The sequence below is a fragment of the Ostrea edulis genome, chromosome 4 (genome assembly GCF_947568905.1).
Source record: "Ostrea edulis chromosome 4, xbOstEdul1.1, whole genome shotgun sequence".
Classification (NCBI taxonomy): domain Eukaryota; kingdom Metazoa; phylum Mollusca; class Bivalvia; order Ostreida; family Ostreidae; genus Ostrea; species Ostrea edulis.
Window position 1 is genome coordinate 43976921 of NC_079167.1, and position 21055 is coordinate 43997975.

At 36.9% G+C, this 21055-nt stretch overlaps 1 protein-coding gene across 4 annotated transcripts in view; it reads left to right on the forward strand.

Annotated features, from left to right (window-relative positions):
* Positions 1 to 860: 860 nt before the first annotated feature.
* Positions 861 to 21055, forward strand: part of LOC125668107 (uncharacterized) — a 40772-nt gene continuing 20577 nt past the window's right edge. The window contains exons 1-8 of one of the 4 annotated variants that reach the window (XM_048901888.2): positions 861 to 1056; positions 8014 to 8223; positions 8311 to 8429; positions 11731 to 11917; positions 14427 to 14495; positions 15693 to 15806; positions 20024 to 20143; positions 20597 to 20677. In XM_048901888.2, the coding sequence (XP_048757845.2) occupies positions 966 to 1056; positions 8014 to 8223; positions 8311 to 8429; positions 11731 to 11917; positions 14427 to 14495; positions 15693 to 15806; positions 20024 to 20143; positions 20597 to 20677 (991 nt within the window). In that variant the 5' untranslated portion in view covers positions 861 to 965. The remainder of the gene's footprint in view (positions 1057 to 8013; positions 8224 to 8310; positions 8430 to 11730; positions 11918 to 14426; positions 14496 to 15692; positions 15807 to 20023; positions 20144 to 20596; positions 20678 to 21055) is intronic. The other 3 variants (XM_048901891.2, XM_048901889.2, XM_048901890.2) reach the window with 3 other exon arrangements.

Genomic DNA, 21055 nt, shown 5'->3' on the forward strand with positions numbered 1-21055 from the left:
ACTCAAGACTGGTTATATTGTCAGACTATTCAAAAATAGCTTTATTTCTAATTTTCATTGTCAGTGGGTTTACCTGAGCCTGTCCATTCTTAGAACAAAAGATGTGATGTTTTAAGTAGGATATAAGCCTCAAACTGTCCGTTCTGTGAGAGAAAGAACTGATCTCGGCCCAACGGGCCTCGACCAGTTCTTTCTTTCACATAATGGACAGTTTTTGGCTTATATCCTTTACATATACGAATGATAATAGTTCTAATCCACGGCTGAATGAGAACGAGAATTCAGCATGAATATTCACAGATACTTCCTTTTTTCAATTATTGAATTTAGAACGCTAATTTAAAGGGGCATGGACACGATTTGAGCTGACAATTTTCAAATTTTATTTTTTCATTTTTATTGTCTGAAATGCTTAACTGAAGTATTTCTAATGTCGGTGAGTTTCTCCTCACTCTTGTCAGTGAGAATGTCCCTTCGGCGAAATTTTACGTGTCGGTGAATTTCACTTTTGTGGGTGAGCTGTCTTTCATAATTAATACAATGTTAGAATTAATACTATGTTAAAATTAATACTATGTCAGAATTAATGCTATGTTAGAATTAATACAATGTTATAATTAATACAAAGTTATAGTTAACACAATGTTAGAATTAATACTATGTTATAATTAATACAATGTTAGAATTAATACAATGTTATAATTAACAAAGTTATAGTTAACACAATGTTAGAATTAATACTATGTTATAATTAATACTATGTCAGAATTAATACTATGTTATAATTATTACAATGGTAGAATTATCACTATGAGTTTGCTACAACACTGTGTTTAGAGTGTCTCTTCTTGTCAGTAACTAGACCTGGATGAGTCCGCGGAACTCGATGCGTCACTTCGGGGTTTCTCCGTGTTCATGTTACAGTCAGTCGTGATAGCAGTGCTGTTTAAAACCCTATATCTACCATGGGTCACGGGGGACTTCCTGGACGTGCACTTTTCCTAATTTTGACTTTGTATCAACAGGAGTATTCAGTCGGTGGAGATAATGGTAAAGGTGAGAGTTATTATTTGGGGATTTTTCATTAAGTGGGATAAGTGAAAGACCTCACTGCCAAGGAGATCGCAGGAGGTAAAGGGTGTGGCCAGTTTATTTATAGATGTCCCATTGTTTGTTTATTGTACAGCCACTTACCCGTAGTAGCGTTTTATTTGAACCTTGTTTGTACAGGGTGTCCCCAAAAGTCGTTTACTGTATAAATTGCTGCAGAATAGTTCTAGCGCCGTGGGGGGAACATTGGTCTGTTTCAATATATTGAGTACACGTTAGACCCGAATTTAGCCGTATGCACGGAATCAAAAATGATAATCAAATATAAAATATCGAAATCAAAATGATAATGAAAGAGTAAATAGGGCGACTCTCTCTCTCTCTCTCTCTCTCTCTCTCTCTCTCTCTCTCTCTCTCTCATATATATATAATGAAATGTGAAGTGACACAACACAATAGAAAATGGGGGACTTCATTGATAAATTCTAGTTACATGTGTGGAATGTTGACATTCTTGCTGTGTTAAAATGGCAAGCAAATACAAAGCGAGGGTATATGGAAATGTAACTACTATTTAGTAAATAGTAGCATGATATTTAATGCAAAGCATACATACATACATATGGTAGAGGTTCAACACAGGCATGTTGGACATAACTGACACACAGGCAATACATAGAACAAGAGGCCCAGGGGCCTTATAGGTCACCTGAGTATCATGTAACAACCTTCCAATGTTTGAATTAGGTTTGTGTTTAAATATAAGAATTTTACTTTTGGATGGAAGAAACATTGAATAGCTATGTGGTCAGCCCCGCCTTTGCACCAGAACCCCTGACCCAGGGGCCATACATTTCAGTTTTGAAAGAAGCATCCTTGATCATCATTATCATACTATTTGTTTGTCTACTTAATACCCAGCAGCAGAGGAGAAGATTTTCAAAGAAATAAAATGCATTTTCACTATATGATCAATAGGGCCCCACCCTAATACCAGAACCCCTGACCCAGGGGCCATAAATTTCACAATTTTGAAAGAGACATCCTTGCTCATCATAACCATGCTATTGGTTTGTCTACTTAATACCCAAGGACAGAGAAGAAGATTTTCAAAGAAATAATGCATTTTCACTATATGACTTATAGAGCCCCACCCTAGCACCAGAACCCCTGATCCAGGGGCCATGAATTTCACAATTTTTAACAAGAGGTACTGTGAGCAATGCTCACTAAGAATACCCCCCCGCTTACCCCAATCTCCCAAAGGGTGTTGGTAATAGGTATAAACTACCTCTTTTCTGAGTGTTGCTACTTCGATGTCCAGTGCGCATGACCTTTGACCTTTTGACCCCAAAGTCGATAGGGAACATCTTCATCCCATGGGTAGTCCATATGTATGATATGGTGACTGTAGGTGGAAAGGATAACGCTTTAGAGCCCGGAAACCATATTGCTACTTCAATGTCCAGTGCGCGTGACCTTTGACCTTTTGACCCCAAAATCGATAGGGATCATCTTCATCCCATTAGTAGTATATATATATGATATGGTGACTGTAGGTGGAAAGGATAACGCTTTAGAGCCCGGAAACCATATTGCTACTTCAATGTCCAGTGCGCTTGACCTTTGACCTTTTGACCCCAAAATCGATAGGGATCATCTTCATCCCATTAGTAGTCCATATATATGATATGGTGACTGTAGGTGGAAAGGATAACGCTTTAGTGCCCGGAAACCATATTGCTACTTCAATGTCCAGTGCGCTTGACCTTTGACCTTTTGACCCCAAAATCGATAGGGAACATCTTCATCCCATGGGTAGTCCATATGTTTTATATGGTGACTGTAGGTGGAAAGGATAACGCTTTAGAGCCCGGAAACCATATTGCTACTTCAATGTCCAGTGCCCTTGACCTTTGACCTTTTGACCCTAAAATCGATATTGAACATCTTCATCCTATGGGTAGTCCATATGTATGATATGGTGACTGTAGGTGGAAAGGATAACACTTTAGAGCCCGGAAACCCTATTGCTACTTCGATGTCCAGTGTGCTTGACCTTTGACCTTTTGACCCCAAAATCGATAGGGAACATCTTCATCCCATGGGTAGTCCATATATATGATATGGTGACGGTAGGTGGAAAGGATAATGCTTTAGAGCCCGGAAACCATTGCGTCTACAGACGGACAACTCGATTCCAGTATACCCCCCCCCCCCCCCCCCCACAACTTGTTGCGGGGGGTATAAAGAGGCATCCTTGCTCATCATTACCATGCTATTAGTTTGTCTACTTAATACCCAGAGACAGAGAAGATTTTCAAAGAATTTCTACATTTTCACTATATGACCAATAGAGCCCCACCCTAACACAAGAACCCCTGCCCCAGGGGCCATGAATTTCACAATTTTGGTAGAGGGCTCAATGCTCATTATAATTATGCCCACAGTTTGGCTTCTTGATGTCCAGGAGTAAAGAAGAAGATTTTTTAAAATTACACTCATTTTGATGGTTTTTGCCATTTTCACTATATGACCAATAGAGCCCCACCCTAACACAAGAACCCCTGCCCCAGGGGCCATGAATTTCACAATTTTGGTAGAGGGCTCAATGCTCATTATAATTATACCCACAGTTTGGCTTCTTGATGTCCAGGAGTAAAGAAGAAGATTTTTTAAAATTACACTCATTTTGATGGTTTTTGCCCCACCCCTCAGGCCCCAGGGGGGCAGGGACCACGAATTTCACAATTTTTGTTCCCCTTCACCCACAGATGCTATATGCCAAAATTGGTTGAAATTGGTTCAGGGGTTTCAGAGAAGAAGCTGAAAATGTTCAAATGTTAACGCACGACGCACGACGAACGACGACGGACAAAAACAGATAGCAATAGGTCACATGAATGAATTCAGGTGACCTAAAAATACAATACGTCTAAATAGTTGCATGGTTTGACTTCGAGTGTCTCAGTGCGGGAAACCCGCTCGTGCGCAAAGTCATGGTTCACTATGCACGACCCGTCTATTTACGGACATCTAACTCCACTACACTCCTCCCCGTTTTATAATGACATAGATGCATATTTGAGGTTATCACACGAATTGAACTACTCAGTCCTACTGTCATATCCATGAATTGGAATCCCAGGTAGAATTGCGATATTCCTCATTGTGACATCAATCCAGAGAAATTGGAGACATCTATGTGAATCTGTGGGATCCCTCCAGATCGGCGACATCCATCCTTGTACCATAGTTTGGCGTGCTTTCTTTTGTTAAAAGTGTGGGCTATCTGTACATAACCCACACTTTTCTTCAAACCCCGCCCACATTCTCGAAAAAAAAAAACCCACCAAAAAAACAAAAACAAAAACACATCACTGTCCACTGTATGAAGTTCCTCCAGATCAAAATTGCACATATCAAACACGGATAACTGACTCAGACTAAGTTCTCCAAATACATTATAGATATTCGCACTGAATCTCACTTAAACCTTGATACAAGATAATATCGTCAATGGTCTCGTCCCAAACACTTTCTATTTCCATATTCTCCTCAAGTCAAGGAACACGTGTACGTAGAAATACGGATATCATTTATAAAGAGTTTTATAAAAGACCCAGTCACGTGATAAGAACGCGTTTGAGAGAAAAACTTGTTTAGCGGACAGAGTGAATCAGACTGGTGTTTCTTTTTCGTTTCTCGTCTTAAAATTCTTAATTTTTTCTCTCTCTTATGTTTCACCATTTTTAAAAAATCTATTGTATATACATGTAAATGTTTTTCCAGCCAATTTAGTCAATACCGGTATTAAAAGTCGGAGAACGCGTAAATGTTAAATAAAAATATCAAAACCAACAGTTCAAACATTTATATGCTCTTTAAAAACGGCTTTTTAAAAACAATTAATGAACATACATTTTTCGGTGATAGAAAGTCATTATGATAGAAATATATGGTGTACAAAGTATAATGTAAAGACATAATAATTGGCATCATAAATTGTAAACAGGTGACCGCGCTCCGAAAGCTATAATAAAATATAATGAGTAATAGTAAACTATGGTACAAGTCACTTACCCCATATAATATTGTTGATTATGTTCAGATACACTCCCTCGTGTCATTATGACCACACCCATCGGGTATCTGCACATAACCAACAATATCTTATGGGGTAACTACTACAGATCCGCGCCATCCCTCCAGAAAGGTGACGTTTATCCAGAAAAGCGCTGGTGCGTCTCGGTCAAGGCACGAGATCCGTAGGCAACTGGCTATTCATCCTGAATCAGAACAGCGCCAAGTCATTTGGAACTAACATCGACAGATAGCAATACTGGTTTGTTTGGGTCGTAGTATTGTAGAATTGGTGTACTAGTTGTCATATGTCTCAGTTTCTGGAAGCTCTCCTCCTGTTCCTGTTCCCATCTCCAAGCTGTGTTTTTCTCCAGTAGCTGACGTACCGGACTGCCGACTTCTGAGAGATTAGGCATAAACTTTCCTAGGTACTGTACAAAGCCCATAAACGTTTGGAAATCCTTCACATTTTCTGGACGGTTGATTTCCTGTACCCGCATTACATTTGGATCCTGTATCGAATTGAAACTGAATACTTCTGTCATTCACTTGAATGGTCTCAAACCAGTATTTCTCTCTCATAACCCCCATACCCCACATCCACAGTTCCAATAAAGAATTCTTCCTCAGACGTGTCTACTGCGTGCATAGTTTTCACTTTGTTAGTTTTCTTTGAGCTTGCACCAGTTCGCTTGTTGCTTGATCGACACTTTACAGCAAAGTGATTTAGTTTTCCACATGTTTCCCCATAAGCAGGACATTGTAATAATGAGTCTTACCACAGTTTCTGCAGTCTTTCACTTTCTGCTTTGTACTTTCATTTTTGGTATGAGATTGTAATTAAAAGATTTGTAATTTAAAAAATTGTAAAAGATTAATATAGCGCCCTATCAACATTAGTTCTCTAAAGTGCTACAGAGATACATGTTTCCTGTTTTATGTCTGTCCCCTGTTCGCTTTCACTGAGATACCACGGACAGCTTTGTCCTACATGGACTGTACTTGTTGCTTAGACAGTTCAGACGTTCTAGCGAAGTGAATAGCTTTCTCTAGTGTCAAATCTGACCCCTCACTTATACATTTTTCACGTACTTATGGTCTTTGGTTCCAAACACAATAGCACCACGTATCATATCGTTGGATCCTAATTCTTTAACTGAGGTCTGTGAGAAATTTTTAAAAATTTTTGTGTTCTGCTAAGAAACTTGTATCTTGAATACGCTCGATTCGATTTCAGTTTCACGTGGTTCTCGAATTTCTCCTTGATCACTGAGAATTAAATTCTTACTGTCATTCTCCGACAGGTTCCAAGTGAAAGGTGAAGATAACGAACAGTAATCAATCTCATAACTCCTATAAGCAATACAAAATAGAGAGTTGGTTAAACACGGACCCCTAAAATATATGTCTCTCCCCTTATCGCCAATCCAAATCATCAAGTAGTTACAATGCTCCTGTTCATTTTTCGCGCTCAGAGGGCCCTTTGTCCAGAATTCCACGTATTGAATAAATGCTCGCCATTCTTCTACGAGGTCCGGGGCCTCCCAGTTAAATCTGGGTGAGATAGGTGAACTAATCATGTCCATGGTGTATGCTCGATTCCTACCTTAACTTCTCTGTATTTTATTTCCGTGGATGGCGATGGATGGGTGTGAATTTTATCCCACTTTTGACACCATGTGGTGTACGGTACAAATCACGCCATTTACGTTTACTAGCTGATTTATTAATCTCCCTATACAGGAGAGTACAAACAAAGGGCAACAACTCTATACAAACATAAAATGGATCATGAATACCTCACAGTAACTTGCAACCGCGATAACCGGTTAGGTCTTCGGCTGATTGAGTGCTGAGTTTCATTCACATTATTTTTTACTAAGTCCGCAAAGAAAAACCACCCTTTGATAAAAGCGAGTTAAGGAGGAATTTAGCACACCAGAAAAAGAAAAAACCCCGTTATATTGAAAGAAAGTGGAGAATATGTACAATGATATTTTGAAATTAAAACGTTTAATATTTATCTTATGTATTGTTGAAAAATGTAGTTTTAGTAGAAATTTAAGTAATCTGAAAAACATCAAAATCCTACGAGGAGTAATCATCCACTGTAAACTGGTCACACCCGCCGTGAGCCCAAATTTATGGTCGTTATAACGATCGAGTTTGTCAATACAACTTATATCTTGATCAAGTAAACGGAGTAATCCGTAGTCAAAATCATGTCATATACCCTTTTACTATTGTCACAGTGAACACGTTATTTTTGTAGAACCCCCAACACAAATTCGTCCATTTCTAACTTTTCGAATTTCATTTTAAAAATGGAAATCTTTCATTATTTATGTACATTTGACATCAGCTAGTATCAAAAGTTAAATTTTTTACTGTTCTATAAACCCGCCTCTCTGTCTTTTATTCTACAATGTATGTCTACCTATAATACAGTACATTCAACATAACTTTTATTTCTTTGCGTAAAAACTGGGCGCCACCATATAACTGAAATTTTTTTGAATGTGGCGGAAAACATTAAAACAATCAATCTTTGCGTACACTGACTATTCTGATCACGTGACTGAAAATTGTAACAAAGCAAATCTCCTGGAATGTAAAGCATTGTGCAAATTACGTAGAGATTATTTTTTGCTGCCCCAAATAGGAAGCAAAAATTGTGAACTTGTGTCTTTCAGAGATTCTGAATCTCTAAGAAAATTAAGTTTGTCCATTTTAAAAATCAATGTTTTACGCCCCACTTGATAATTTTTCAGTCATGTACAGACGTCACCAGCTGTAGGCGAAGTGACATAAATTGTGACGTATGCATGTGTCTGTAAGTATTCTATTCCATACATGACCCTGTTTCTACATGTATCTCAGATTTGTACTTGGAACAAATACCCCGGACCTGGGAGGATGCATCAGCAAACTGTACGCTGGTGAGGTTCAACCGATTTCCGTCCTATGATGTTTCCAAACTTCCAACCATCAAATATCCACCCTTGGAACAGGCGAGGACAGGGCTCAATCAAGCAGATCTCTTGTGGGTGGGCGCTACAGCAACATTTACATCATGGTTTGAACTGCTAGGTAAAACCCGACTGATATTTTTTATATCTGTTTAAAAATCGGAATAATTTATTTTACAAAATAAGGTTTGTACTTTTTTCATAACAGGTTGTTTTGTTTATCATTACACACAAACAACACGCTTGTCACGTTTAAACAACCGAACAACAATCGGTCATGTTGCTGAATGTTACCAGTCCTGTCCACTTGACGAGTTTGGGATAAACGTATGTACTCAGTCATTTCTAGAAGTTCTATTTAATGTTATTACGGTAATCACTATGGTTATGACAGTTTTAATGTATTTACAGTGGTTACTATGGTAATGTTCATGATCATTTTATCATATTTATAGTGGTTACTATGTTAACATTCAGGATATTTTATCGTATTTACAAGGATTACTATGGTAATGTTCATGATAATTTTATCGTATTACAAGGATTACTATGGTAATGTTCATGATAATTTTATCGTATTTACAAGGATTACTATGGTTATGTTCAGGATAATTTTATCATATTTACAAGGATTGCTATGGTAATGTTCATGATAATTTTACCGTATTTACAAGGATTGCTATGGTAATGTTCATGATAATTTTATCGTATTTACAAGGATTGCTATGGTAATGTTCAGGATAATTTTATCGTATTTACAGGGATTGCTATGGTAATGTTCAGGATAATTTTATCGTATTTACAAGGATTGCTATGGTAATGTTCATGATAATTTTATCGTATTTACAAGGATTACTATGGTAATGTTCATGATAATTTTATCGTATTTACAAGGATTACTATGGTAATGTTCAGGATAATTTTATCGTATTTACAAGGATTGCTATGGTAATGTTCATGATAATTTTATCGTATTTACAAGGATTGCTATGGTAATGTTCAGGATAATTTTATCGTATTTACAAGGATTGCTATGGTAATGTTCAGGATAATTTTATCGTATTTACAAGGATTACTATGGTAATGTTCAGGATAATTTTATCGTATTTACAAGGATTACTATGGTAATGTTCAGGATAATTTTATCGTATTTACAAGGATTGCTATGGTAATGTTCATGATAATTCTATCGTATTTACAGGGATTGCTATGGTAATGTTCAGGATAATTTTATCGTATTTACAGGGATTGCTATGGTAATGTTCATGATAATTTTATCGTATTTACAAGGATTGCTATGGTAATGTTCATGATAATTTTATCGTATTTACAAGGATTACTATGGTAATGTTCATGATAATTTTATCGTATTTACAAGGATTGCTATGGTAATGTTCATGATAATTTTATCGTATTTACAAGGATTGCTATGGTAATGTTCAGGATAATTTTATCGTATTTACAAGGATTACTATGGTAATGTTCAGGATAATTTTATCGTATTTACAAGGATTACTTTGGTAATGTTCAGGATAATTTTATCGTATTTACAAGGATTGCTATGGTAATGTTCATGATAATTCTATCGTATTTACAAGGATTGCTATGGTAATGTTCAGGATAATTTTATCGTATTTACAGGGATTACTATTTATATAATGGTAATGCTTAGGAAATTGTTCCGAGGAAATGACTGGTAATTATCTATTTCGTTGTTTCCCCGGTTGGTTTCGTGAGATCTGTACTAGGTGCTCAGTGGATTGTTTTCGTGAGATCTGTACTAGGTGCTCAGTGGATTGTTTTCGTGAGATCTGTACTAGGTGTTCAGTGGATTGTTTCGTGAGATCTGTACTAGGTGCTCAGTGGATTGTTTTCGTGAGATATGTACTAGGTGCTCAGTGGATTGTTTTCGTGAGATATGTACTAGGTGCTCAGTGGATTGTTTTCGTGAGATTTGTACTAGGTGTTCAGTGGATTGTTTTCGTGAGATCTGTACTAGGTGCTCAGTGGATTGTTTTCGTGAGATCTGTACTAGGTGCTCAGTGGATTGTTTTCGTGAGATCTGTACTAGGTGCTCAGTGGATTGTTTTCGTGAGATTTGTACTAGGCGCTCAGTGGATTGTTTTCGTGAGATTTGTACTAGTTGCTCAGTGGATTGTTTTCGTGAGATTTGTACTAGGTGCTCAGTGGATTGTTTTCGTGAGAGATCTGTACTAGGTGCTCAGTGGATTGTTTTCGTGAGATTTGTACTAGGTGCTCAGTGGATTGTTTCGTGAGATCTGTACTAGGTGCTCAATGGATTGTTTTCGTGAGATCTGTACTAGGTGCTCAGTGGATTATTTTCATGAGATCTGTACTAGGTGCTCAGTGGATTGTTTTCGTGAGATTTGTACTAGGTGCTTTGGGGGCTTGTACTGTTGCTGGGTACTTGGGAGTATACTATACTACCAGATATATTATACTGATCAATGTTTAGCATGTTGCTCTATTGCTTTGCAACCAGGAGGTCCCTAGTTCGGTTCTCGATCATGACACATGTCAAATGTAAGATGTTTAACGTTGATCATGTAGGTAGTAATTGTCCCACGCCAACTGTCAGGCGTTACAAGTTAAGAGTCATTGGCATTTTGTGCATTACCATGGAACGTGTTATAGCTGCATACATGTAGGTGAAAATATGTACCACTTCGCTTAATGCTGGCGACTTTTCTATATGAGAGAAAGAAAAAATCTCAAACTGGCCATTAAACAATTGCTTTGGGTTAGAATAAACCCTTAATATAGCGCAGCAGAATTTGCTAACAAAAGACAATTAAACAATTAACAAGATTTATTTACAATTAATAATTGAAAGATAATTGTAACAATAGCAAAATACTAAACTTACGGTACTTGAATAATAAATCCAAACACACAAAAATAATAACCCAAAATCGTAGTTCCCAGTATGAATTGAAAAGTGTCTAACCAGAGCTTTTTTAATCAGAAGAGTGCTTTCTGACGTGTTTCATGTCGATTGTTAGACCGTTCTTGGCATACTGATTTTGACTACGGATAACTCTGTTTACCTGATCAGGATATAGGGTTCACGGCGGGTGTGACCGGTCGACAGGGGATGCTTACTCCACCTAGGCACCTGATCCCACCTCTGGTGTGTCCAGGGGTCCGTGTTTGCCCAATTATATATTTTCTATTGATTTTAGGAGTTCTGAGATTGATCACTGTTCGTTATCTTCACCTTTCATATATAATAGCAATCGATTTTCTAGTACAATCTTGAAAGACCATGATGCAACCATTACGTAATCTTACTACTAAAACAGCATGCTCTAAAACAATCCAGGTCACAGATGTCAATTTTAATGCAAAGAAAATAAACATGAGACTTTGGAACACTCGAGGTCAACCCAGGGCGAATAATACTATACACAACACAATATTCAAATGAGCAAAAGTGTTTAAGAAAAGAATGATAATGATAATGATGATGATGATGATGGTAATAATAATAATAATACTGTAATGATAACAAGAAACGCGGTCGACACCTTGAGACCGGCAACTAAGAACTCTGCTCTTGATATTAATAGTTGGAATGTCAATCTAACTTTATGTACTTTTCATGTAGAAAACCCACTGTATTTGTCACGAGAATCTGGAGTCCTACTATGGAAGGTTAAACAACAATAGTTGTACACTGGAAGGTTCAACGGATTTCAAATATGACATCTACGGAACACCGTATAAAGACAACTATCAGACACATTATGGATTTGCTGTTTATAGAAAAGTGAATCTTTCTGACAAATCATTAGGTAATGTTAACCATTTCATAAAAAATCTTTGAAAAAATAATATTCATTTAATTTCCCCCCCCCCCCAATTTTTATCATATTCGGGCAAAAAATAAGGCAACATGAAATCTGTGTTAGATTGATATAACAACAAATTTGACTGGAATATGATATGATTATTGGTATTTCCTCGGTCAATATGATGTTTTTGCTACATGAAAAGTACATTATACTTTGAGGGTAGTTAAAGAATCGTATTGACTGAGGAAATGTCAATAATTGTTCTGTCATATAATTCAATAATTTAAAACGTCGAATCGGCTACTAGAGCTTACATAACGATACCTGGTCGGACATCTTTGTTCACAGCTAGAGTGCTAGATATATTTTAAAGTGACCAGGGACGTTTATTTTCATAAGGTGAGTTGTAAAAAATCGTAGAAATTTGAGTAAATTCCTAATTCATTTTTTTGTCTAATGTTGGATAATCAATTGATATATTCTCCTCAAAGTCACATGGAGGTGGACCTCAGCCAATCAGAAAGCTCGGAATTATTCAATCATTATGACAAAATTTCATAGAATGTTGAGCACTTAATGCATAATATAATATTTGTAGTATATTGACACTAAATACAATTATTAGTACTATATTAGTACTTACGTAATGTATATCTAAATGTACTCAGAATGCAGTCTCGGATCAAAAGTCTTTCTGCACAATGGCCGTACAATGGCTGACGTTGCCTGCTTTAACTGCAATCTGTATGGGATTTATGAGATTGATCACTGTTCGGTTGTTTTCACTTTTTGAAAGAAATTGTAAAGTCAAATTGAGATCAAACGTTGCCTATTTTTTGTAAATCTTGCCTGGTTTTTATTAATGAGATTGACCTCTGTGACGTACATGTAAGGCTCCAGCTGATTGCAAGTGAAGAGCTTTCCTAAGTAACTAAGCAAATAAATTCGACGGTAATATCCCGGATGTGTTGGATCGCCCTCGTTCTGGATTTACAATGCCGATCAACCACATATCTTCAAAAAAATCCATTGTGAAAAATAATTATAAAAATCTTATTTATACACAGAAACAAAAATGTTTAAGTAGATAAAATTTCCTCGTATACAATAAGGTTTTCCGTTTTGAAGTTTCTGAATCAAATTTTATTGAAAATTGCCCTGAAATTCAAGAAAACTGTTTTGATGCTGCTCCATATTGTAGTGTCTCTTTTTAATTCACCTGAACTGAAACCCCAAAGGAACTTTTCTGATCACATTTTGTCTGTTGTCCATCCGTCTGTCTGTCTGTCCGTAAGCTTTTCACATTTTCATCTTCTTCTCCAGAACCACCGGATCAATTTGAATCAAACTTGGCAAAAATCATACTTGGGTGAAGGATATTTAAATGTTAAAACAAAGGGTCATGCTCCCTTTGACTGAGAGATAATCAAGAAAAGGCAAAAATAGATGGTCATTTAAAAGAACCAATGGACCAAAAAAGTTGAAATTTACGCGATAACTTCCTGACATAGTGTAGATTTAAGTTTGTTCAAATCATGGCCCTAAGAGGTACGGTGGTGTTATATTAGGAGATTAAAGTTTTACATGAGCATATTTAGGATAAATCATTTCAAGTCTTCTTTAAGAACATTAGCACGATGCTTAGTCATTAATAGGTATTTAAAAAAATAATATGCAAGCATCCCCAGACAGTGTAGATTCAAATTTATTCGAATTGTGGTCCCTGGAAGTAGGGTGGAGTCACTACACTTTTGAACATACATGTATAGGGAAACATCTCTAAAAATCTTCATCTGAATACCAGGAGGGTCATGATCAGTCATTACAATACGTAAGCATCCCTTAGGTTTGGGCCACAATAGGGGATCAAAGTTTTACACAGGAATATACAGGGAATTAAGTAAAAGAAATTCTTTACAAGGTTGGAGAGCCACACTAAATCATATGAAAATAAAAACAATTCCTAAGTTCGGTACTTTTTTTGTTTTGTTTTTTGTTTTAAAGAATTCGTATCATGAGCCTTGGTTTGAGGGTGGATCAAATTTAACATATTGCATGTATGCAATAAAGAAAATCTTTGAAAAAGTCTTTCCCCCAAACCAGCAGAGTCGTGTTAGTAATATCGGTATTAATGCATCCTCATGTTGTGTGAATTCAATTTCAATTATGTTGTGACCCTTATTTTGAGGCCTGGGTTGGGACTACAATATCGGGGTCAAAATTTTTCATGGAAATAAAGATTGAAAAAGCTTTAAAATCACAACAGCTGGACAATTGCAAGGCCAATGCGACTCGAGAGAACGATTTGGTTCATGGGCCTATGGGGGTTGTTAATTTTCCTGTTTTTGTGTGTGTTCCTGACAATGAAGGTAAACAGGTTCTTTATGCTGTATTCTAAAGTAGATGTCATGCGTTTTCTTTTTTTTCAAGATCTACATTCAATGTAAAGACGTCTGATAATTTTGATTTACTCATCTATAACTACATTTTGTGTATTTATATCTTACAGAGGATAACTTCGATGAATGCATCAGAAAACTAGAAAACGGAAGTCAAACATATCCTTGTGATTCCACTGGTATGTTTTAATCTGTTCCAGTGAGTAAACAGTCTAAACAAAACATTCAAAGTCTGCAAACCTCTGACAAGTGTCTCAAACTCTTAAAGTAGCATAAATCGTATGGCACTGTTCTCATGCAAGTAAGCAACACCATCTCTTGTGAAAACGAAATGAAAACAATACAATAGTTTTTAAAGGGAAAGGTAACCCTAACCACATTGATGCTTTTATGAATAAAGCTTTACTTACTGATATCGTAAATGACAGTCTTTAACCCCCAAAAAATCCTTGCTTAACGATTAAATCAATATCAATCTATCATACATTTTAAATTACCAGCCGTTAAGAAAGCGGCCATTGAAGTTTAATTTATGACGTCACACCATCGGTTCGGGTTTATTTCATCAGCAGCACTGTAAACATGACAATTCACGAACAGTTAAGTTTGGAGCCGTATATATTTGGGCTCGTTCTTTCGCAAGAAGAAATTAAGAAAAGAAGACGTTCAGTGGAGTCGCAGACTAGACACACGATACATATTTCTTCATACAAATGTCTCAAACCCCAACTTGTCATTACGCAAATGATGGATCCACAGTTTACATAGTTTTTCTTTCTTTTCAGATGATTTAGTTGGGTCAGGAATTTCGAAAAAAAAGTTGTTCACATCTCCCCTTCGCATTTGTGTAATTAACTACTTGACAGGAAGGCATCAACCTATTTATTCGTAAAATCTACCACATGATTTGAGATTCTCATCAAAACTGGAACAGACGGTGTGATGTCAAAATGATTGATTTTTGTGGTCTTGAATACAAAAGAGTTCCATATCATGGCAGCCTCTATTGATAACGGGAATTTAATTTTTTAACGTTTTCATATTAGTACTGAAGCTTATCTAGACCGTATATTAACAGAATGGTATGAAATTCTTTATCAAATTATGATTAATTCTATCATTTATGACGTAACTATTTTTGGGTTGCTTTCTCCTTTTAGTTATCTTACGTCATCAGTGTGTAGAATCCGCTAAGGGCACCCCCCCCCTTATCTCTCTCTGTGCGTAGTCAAACAGTTCAAAATGAAACACCCTGTAAGATTTCATATTAACAGTTTCTGTATGTTCGGCGGTTTTGGGGGCGATGAATGGGAGAATGATCTCTACTTAACACTTCTAATGTTGTTTTCAGACACTTCTAATGTTGTTTTATCCAGACAGCAGTAAGAAGTCATGGAGGGACAGCGCTATCCAGGGAAACATTCACTCCACAGAAAAGTTTCCGGCATGGAGTCCCTATCTACGTCGAATTTTGTACCACTGGACAAATGGTAATACACTAAAAAAATCTGACGTGAGAAATATAGTAGTCAATAACTTCTACTGAGATTGTCAATTTCATACACAAATAATTGTTACATAAAATGGTACTATTTGAGATATAAATTCTAAATTACAAATGTTATTATGAATTACAATAATTGATTCGTTTTGAGGTTATATGAGATGATAGATATATTAACTGTCTCGTTTTGAGGTTATATGAGATGATAGATATATTAAGTGTCTCGTTTTGAGGTTATATAAGATGATAGATTTATTAACTGCCTCGTTTTGAGGTTATATGAGATGATATATATATTAACTGTCTCGTTTTGAGGTTATATGAGATGATAGATATATTAACTGTTTCGTTTTGAGGTTATATAAGATGATAGATATATTAAATGTCTCGTTTTGAGGTTATATGATATGATAGATATATGATATGATATATATATTAACTGTCTCGTTTTGAGGTGATGGATACATTATCTGTCTCTTCTTTGGAGAACGTGATAATTCGCATAAAAGGCGGGATTACATGCAAGACATAGGGGTACATTGTATAAACACTGCTGGCGACCACGGTTATTGCAGAGATCAAAGAAATGCCGCGTCCATTATTATTCTCCAATATCTAACGATTAATCAATAGGTTATTAGAATAGTGATCCATATCACACTCCCACAAGAAAAATAAATATGGGTTTAATATATAATATATTTGACCTTCAACAAAACAATCGGCTTCGTTACACGAGATCGATGCACGGGTACAGAAACGTGACGATGTAGAGACTGACCCTCCCCCACGTGTGGGAAGTTTGTGTAGAGACTGACCCTTCCCGATGTGTGGGAAGTTTTTGTAGGGACTGACTGTCCCCCACATGTGGGTAGTTTTTGTAGATACTGACCCCCCCCCCCCCACGTGTGGGCAATTTTTGTAGGGACTGACTGTCTCCCACGTGTGGATAGTTTTTAGCTCACCTAAGCTGAAAGCTCAAGTGAGCTTTTCTGATCGCTTTTTGTCCGTCGTCTGTCTGTCTGTCTGTCTGTTAAACATTTACATCTTCAACTTCTTCTCCAAAACCACAGGACCAATTTTAACCAATGTTGGCACAAATAATTCTTGGGTGAAGGGGATTCAAAATTGTACAAATGAGGGTCAACCCCCTTATCCAAGGGGAGATAATAGCAAATCAGTAAAAATACACTGAAATTTTTTAAAAATCTTCTTCTCCAGAACCAGTAAGCCAATTTCATTCAAACTTAATGCAAATCATCCTTAGTTGAAGGGAATTCAAAATTGTTCAAATTAAGGGCCAGGTTATCTTTAAAGGGGAGATAATCACAAAAGTGTAAAAATAGGGCGGGGTCATTTAAAAATCTTCTTCTCATGAACCACTGTACCAGTATAGTTGAAATTTACGTGGAAGTTTGCTGACATAATGGAGATTCAAGTTTGTTCATATCATGGCCCCCAGGGGTCGGATGGCGCCACAATAGGGGAAACCATATTTTATATGTATTTATATAGGAAAAATCTTTTAAAATCTTCTTCTCAAGAACCATTGAGCCAGAAGAGTTCAAATTACATGGAAGCTTCCTGACATAATGCAGATTCAAGTTTGTTCATATCATGGCCCCATGGTGTCGGGTGGGGCCACACTAGGGGAAACCATATTTTATATGTGTTTATATAGGAAAAATCTTTTGAAATCTTCTTCTCAAGAACCATTGAGCCAGAAGAGTTCAAATTTACATGAAAGCTTTATGACATAGTGCAGATTTAGATTTGTTCATATCATAGCCCCCAGGGGTCGGGTGGGGCCACACTAAGTGAAATCATATTTCATATGTGTTTATATAGGAAAAATCTTTAAAAAATCTTCTTCTCAGAACCATTGAGCCAGAAGAGTTCAAATTTACATGGAAGCTTTCTGACATAATGCAGATTCAAGTTTGTTCATATCATGGCCCCCAGGGGTCGGGTGGGGCCACAATAGGGGAAACCATATTTTATATGTGTTTATATAGGAACAATCTTTTAAAATCTTCATCTCAAGAACCAGTGAGCCAGAAGAGTTCAACTTTACCTGGAAGCTTCCTGACATAATGCAGATTCAAGTTTGTTCATATCATGGCCTCTGGGGGTCGGGTGGGGCCACAATAGGGGAAACCACATTTTATATGTATTTATATAGGAAAAATCTTCTTCTCAAGAACCATTGAGCCAGAAGAGTTCAAATTTACATCGAAGTTTCCTGACATAGTTCAAATTCAAGTTTGTTGAAATCATGGCACCCGGGGTGTCATGTTTTGCCACAATAAGGGACACCGTATTTCATATGTGTAAATATATGATAAATTTTTAAAAATCTTCTTCTCAAGAACCACTGTGCCAAAAAAGTTGAAATATACATGGAACCTTTATGTCATAGTGCAGTTTCAAGTTTGTTCAAATCATGATATCCGGGGGTCAGGTATGTCCACAATAGGGGAAACCGTTTTTCATATGTGTTAATGTAAGATAATTAATCTTTAAAAATTTTCTTCTCAAAAACCACTGTGCCAGAAAAGTTGAAATTTACATAGAACCTTTATGACATAGTGCAGACTCAAGTTTGTTCAAATCATGGCTCCCGGGGGTCGGAGATGATCCAATTATTTTTCTATGAGTTATGGTGGATGCAAAAGGAACGGTGAATGTAAAACAATTTGTGAATGCTTCTCCTACTCATGGAATACTGCATAAATTTGAAACACTTTTTATATACAATCATGATTATTCAACAAGGCATATTATTATGACATTGGTCATTAAATCTTCCTGTACGCACAAAGTGCAGTTCATAATGTCTTTGTTACAGCTGTAAGTTTTCTCGTTATACTGTGCATTACGGGTATGAGACTTCACTTGGAGCACGTTCAATTTGTAAAGTTGGGAAGACATTTGTTTTTATTAAAAACTCTCTAATTAATTACAGCATCGGTCTGTGAACTTGTTGACATGTGTAATACCCAATTACCTGTCGTCATCTCTGTTACACTTTTAAATTCCAGAAACACTGGACAAAACTTGAATAAAATTCTTGGGTAAAGGGGATTTAAAAATTGTTAAAATGCTCCTTATACAATGGAAGATAATGCAAATCGGAGAAAATACAAAATAAAGTTAGTTAAATCATGAAATGGGGATACAGAGCGGAAAAAACCCATTTAATTTACATGGAAGCTTTCTGATATAGAGCACAATAAAGTTTGTGAAAATGATGGCCATAAAAGTGTGCTCACAATAGGGTAAACCATATTTACATGTCTTTGAATAGAAAATAATCTTTAAAATTTAATTTTTGTATCAAGAACCACTGGGCCACAAAGTTTGAACTTGCATAGAAGATACCTGAAATAATGCAAAATCACGTGTGTAACAGTCATGACACCTGGAGCTCAGATGCAGACATTATCAAAGAAACTATTTTTACATTGGTTTTAACTGTATTAGGAAAACCTTTTTTCTTAAGAACCTCTGAGCCAGAAGTATTTCAATGAACCGAAACCTCCCCAACATAGTGCAGAATCAAGTTTCTTAAAATCTGACATGGCTCCTGAAAAGTTAATGGAATAACAATGGGAAATTCATTTTCCATGTGTTAAAGTGACTCAGGTGAACGATGTGGCCCATGGGCCTCTTGTTGTAGGGACTGATCCTCCCCCACGTGTGGGTAGTTTATGTAGAGACTGACCCTCCCCCACGTATGGGTAGTTTATGTAGAGACTGAATCTCCCCCACGTATGGGTAGTTTATGTAGAGACTGAATCTCCCCCACGTGTGAGTAATTTTTGTAGAGACTGACCCTCCCCCACGTGTGGGAAGTTTTTGTAGGGACTGACCCTCCCTCACGTGTGGGTAGTTTTTAAGGGACTGACCCTCCCCCACGTGTGGGTAGTTGATGTAGAGACTGACCCTCCCCCACGTGTGGGTAGTTGATGTAGAGACTGAATCTCCCCCACGTGTGAGTAATTTTTGTAGAGACTGACCCGCCCCCGCATGTTGATAGGTTTTCAGGGCAGTTCTGATTTGTATAGATGATTAAAACCTACTTCACAAAAACAAATGTCTTAAACTTTCACATTATTAAGGACTCTATCACTAATATCGCAAGAAGAAAAATCTATATACCATGTTCTGTGATAAATTGTTAAATAATTTTGAAATGTTTAGAGAAAAGTTCTCCACAGGAGGGGTCGGTTTGTGTCAGCGTTAAGAATTTGAAGGGAAGTTATGAAGCTGTACTGAGGCCATGTAGTGAGACACTCCCATCCCTGTGTGATAAAACTGACGGTAAGATTGTAGTAGAGTAGCCCTTGATTTCTGCATGTAAATGTGCCATTCGTCATTTGTAGAGCATCTTACAGAGTAACACAAGTCTCACTCTATAAACTAAGTGTAGAGTGGGCAGATCCTATAATTACTAACAAGCACTCTTGTGGTAAAGCAATACGTACTATTTGTTAAGACAAAGAGAAATTTAGAAATTTAATTTAATTACAGTCGGTAATTTATAGGAGAACATTCAGGGTTACGTCACAATGGATCACCTGTTAGTGCCATTCGGAACACCTCGCCCTTTCCTCCGTTATAACGTAAGGGCAAGGGTCCCGATTGCTGTTAGTGCTACAGAGAAATGCGCTGTGTGGTTACGTCACTAATGCCTTGTAATATTGATAAAGGTGTGAAAGTTTTGTAGGCCTGTAGAAATTATTAAAGTAATTGCAGTATTGTCTTTTGGCGCAGATTCAACTGACATCTCCCGACAAAGTTCTACATCTGGAATGCCAAACTCTACCCTTGTTGTCCATCAAACGGAAAGAGACGGTTAGTTCACAACTCACGAGTAAAGTGTGTCATTAGCCGCAGAACTGTCATTAGCTGCAAAACTGTAAATTTCTGATGGTGGCAGGATTGATAACCCAATATTTCTATATCCCCGTAACCGGAGATTCGGGGGCATATAGTTTTTGGTTTGTCCGTGCGTCCACTCAAAACCTTTCTTTTGGTACCAAAAGTTTTGACCTTATGACCTCGGGTCTGACCTAGTTTTGAAAAACGTTGGCTATAACATTTGAATGGTAGTAATAAATCATATTTCACATATATATTCCTTGTGACAAAACCTTTCTTTTGGTACCAAATGTTTTGACCTTGTGACCTTGACTTAATTTTGAAAAACTTTAATACTGGCAATATTTTTGT